A 3,442-nucleotide genomic window follows, 5' to 3' on the forward strand; every position below is an offset into this window, starting at 1 on the left:
AACATAGTTTATTTGACTTGATAATTTAGCCTATAAATAGGCTCTTTTACAACCTTATAAAATACAGTCATTAGAGATTAGAACTCATAACACATTTAGAGAATTTTGTGATTACGTTTTGAGGGTTCTTTGTTTTCGGGGTTTAGGTTTTTATCTCCATCTTTTGTACTCTTTGTTCTTTTATCATTATAGTAAAATTATCTTTGTCGTGGTTTTTTATCCTCTTTAGAGGAGTTTTTCTACGTTAAATTTGTGTTCAATTTCTCAATTTATTTCACTATTTTTTTTACTTGTTACTTAATCGGGTCGATCCTAACAATCCCAATTCGCATATACAAAGGAGTTCACGTGTGAGGGCTACAAAGTATAACAAGCAGACTAGAACAATACATGTGTCCGACATGCATAAAATCTATTAAGAACGTCAATTTCATAAACAGTAACCATGTATATAAATATTCTATTGTCCCTTTCAATGGGATACAACAAAAAAAAAAACATTCAACAAAACTCTTACCTGAAATCTCTATTAAATCAAATAAGAAAGAAATTCTAGAGATTATTGATTTCGTAAATCAAATTGTGTTATAAAATAATAAAATGAAAGAGTAAAGATGAAGAATATAATATTAGATCACCAAGCCTCCTTTCATTCAATTGATGCAGATAATAAAGGAAGAGGGGATTTGAGGACTTATTAGCATCCACAATTATGACAAATTGGTAAGTTATGAAATGGATTGACTTAATCCATTTGAGAAATGCGGAATGAGGGATGTCATGCATTATGCAACGTTTCTCACTCCAGTCTTCAGTTTGCATCTCCCTTAATGTTTATGTGTGGCTTTTAATTAAAATAAGATAAATTATTGGACACGTTTAATCCCATGAATTCAAAACACGACTTGACCATCACAATCCAACTCTCACCGCCCTCTTTTCCAAATCTATTTCATTGCCTCACCCATCCACCGACTTAATTTCCACACTAATAAAAAATATGATATTAACATATCAAGAACAGAAAACTGATTTATACAACAACATAATTTGCCATTCTTAAACAAATATTTATCACGTTATTCAGACATCGACTCTATATATTTTTATTATGTTTAAATAATATTTAACCAAAATTATACTCAAATTCTAATTTTTAATGTAGACTTGAATAAACTTTTAAAATAAGAAAAAGTACAATTTTAATTATGTACAAGTCAACAAAAAGTGTTAATAATTAATGTTTTAATATGATCAATGTTGTAAGAATTGGTCTTCCGAATGATTGTAGTTTTGATTTAACCCCTCTCAAATTTTTAAAACAATAAAAATTAAATAGAAAAAAATGAAAATTTATATTCACAAAATCTAAAAGTTTTTTTAAAAAAATCGTAAAAATTAAAAATAGAGAAAAATATTCAATTTTTAATCTACATTTTTAAATGTCTTTTTTTTTGGGTTGAAATAATTCCGATTATTTTTAAATATTGATTGAACTTTTAATTTTCTATTCAATTAGTCGGGTCTTGCCAAGTTCTCGTAATATTGAAATAATTTATATATTTTTTATTTAAGCTTTTAGCTATGTTGATGTTATTTTAATTTATATGGAGCAATAGTTAAAGCTTTTAGACATTCGTTTCACGTAAGTTTAAATTGTGTTATCTCCATCTCTTATCCCCAATTTTGTATATAAAAGAATTGAGTTAATTTTTTAAAAAAATTGACTAAAATATTTTTTTATATATAAAATATATTATATTAATATAAAAATGGTTTTATCTTTTATATTTCTATATAAAATCAATAAAAATTTTATTAAAACCTAACCTACAATAAATTTTAAAATTTTAACTTTATCAATTTCATTAAATAATTATATATTTATTATAATATTTTTCACCATGCATAATCTAACAATAATAAAAACAACACCACACCGAATTGACAAAGGCTTTGTAATTAATTATCCGCTCCAACTTGATGATTATGGAAATACAAAGGCACGTCCGGTTTGACCTTAAAAGTTATTTGACCCTCTCTCTCTTCAAGCTTCATGGTCTACCCTAATAGATATTTTATTTAGTTTAACACATTTGTTTTTAAAATGCCATTTGACTTCCATTTTCAATTTCTCAACCTATATAAGGTGTTAGTTCCATCCCCTTTCCTCACTCCTGTCTCATTCCCTTGCCTGTTTTCTCAAACTTTAATCCTTCAAGATGAGTGGCTTTGCAGCAGAAGAAAGGAGCAGCGGTGAAACGAAATACAAAGGAGTGCGTCGTCGAAGATGGGGCAAATGGGTGTCCGAAATCCGAGTCCCAGGCAGCCAAGAACGTCTTTGGTTAGGCTCTTATTCAACCCCGGAAGCTGCTGCAATCGCCCATGACCTTGCTTTCTATTGCCTGCGTCGACCATCTTCCTTGACTGCTCTGAACTTTCCCTCCATGTTACCTCCTTATGTCAGTCCAAACATGTCCCCCAAGTCTATCCAGAGAGCAGCATCGGATGCTGGCATGGCTGTGGATGCCGCACACATGATCCGCCAAGAAACCAGGGCAACTGGAAACGTTATGAGTGTGGATATGGGCGTGGAGACTGAGCCCTGGGACAACGAACACCGTAGCAGTTGCGGTTCCTGGGAAAAACAAGGGGAGCCTTTGAGCATTTCTGTTGATGATTATCTCTACTTTTGAAACATCTCCATATTCCATCTGCCATTGTCTTACATGCAAGATAATTTTGTATATACAAACTATAAAGTAGCATGATTAGGGTGGGGTTTGCACTGCAATTTCTTGTATTGCGATTACAGTTGTATCAAAACTCAAATTTTATTAGAAAGACATTCAAATCCCTTCTCTTACTCCAAAGCCAAATCCACCTTGATTACTGCACTTGTATCTGTAGTTGAGTTATATAGTCAATATCAATTCATAAGTATTAGGTTTGATTGTATGATTTGGTTAAACAGTGTGAAACCTTTGGAATTCAAATCCTTTTCATGAGATCACTTTCAGCAATTTTTGACTAAAAATTTTAGCGGACTTCGGAAATTTAGTAACATCCCATTCCGCCGACATTTATATATTTATGAGTTGGAGGGTTTTTTAAAATATTTATTAGAGTGAATTAAATAATTAATCTTTTACAATAAGAAGTAAATATTAACCATAAATTTTAAAATTTCTCTTTAACTAAAGTGAGGATGAAATCCTCAATCATTAATTAAAGTAGAAGAGATCTTTACCATTTTATCTAACTCTCATTAATTTTTATATCTAAAGTTCTAAGCATCATGAATTATTTTAAAATAGCATTGAATTTTTTTAAATAATTTAGAATAAAAATTTAAGATTTTAAATTACTTTTCTAAAAGTTATTAGATGTATATCAATTGAGTATTTATATTATAAGGAGACCAAAGTAATTTAGTTCCAAA

General features: G+C 29.9%; 1 protein-coding gene across 1 annotated transcript; it reads left to right on the forward strand.

Annotated features, from left to right (window-relative positions):
- Positions 1 to 2,179: 2,179 nt before the first annotated feature.
- On the forward strand, positions 2,180 to 2,970 carry LOC107894724 (ethylene-responsive transcription factor ERF020). The gene has a single exon (XM_016819967.2). The coding sequence runs from the start codon at positions 2,223 to 2,225 to the stop codon at positions 2,694 to 2,696; it is 474 nt and encodes a 157-aa protein (XP_016675456.1). The 5' UTR covers positions 2,180 to 2,222; the 3' UTR covers positions 2,697 to 2,970.
- The last annotated feature ends 472 nt before the right edge of the window (positions 2,971 to 3,442 follow it).

The sequence above is a fragment of the Gossypium hirsutum genome, chromosome A13 (assembly GCF_007990345.1).
Source record: "Gossypium hirsutum isolate 1008001.06 chromosome A13, Gossypium_hirsutum_v2.1, whole genome shotgun sequence".
Lineage (NCBI taxonomy): Eukaryota > Viridiplantae > Streptophyta > Magnoliopsida > Malvales > Malvaceae > Gossypium > Gossypium hirsutum.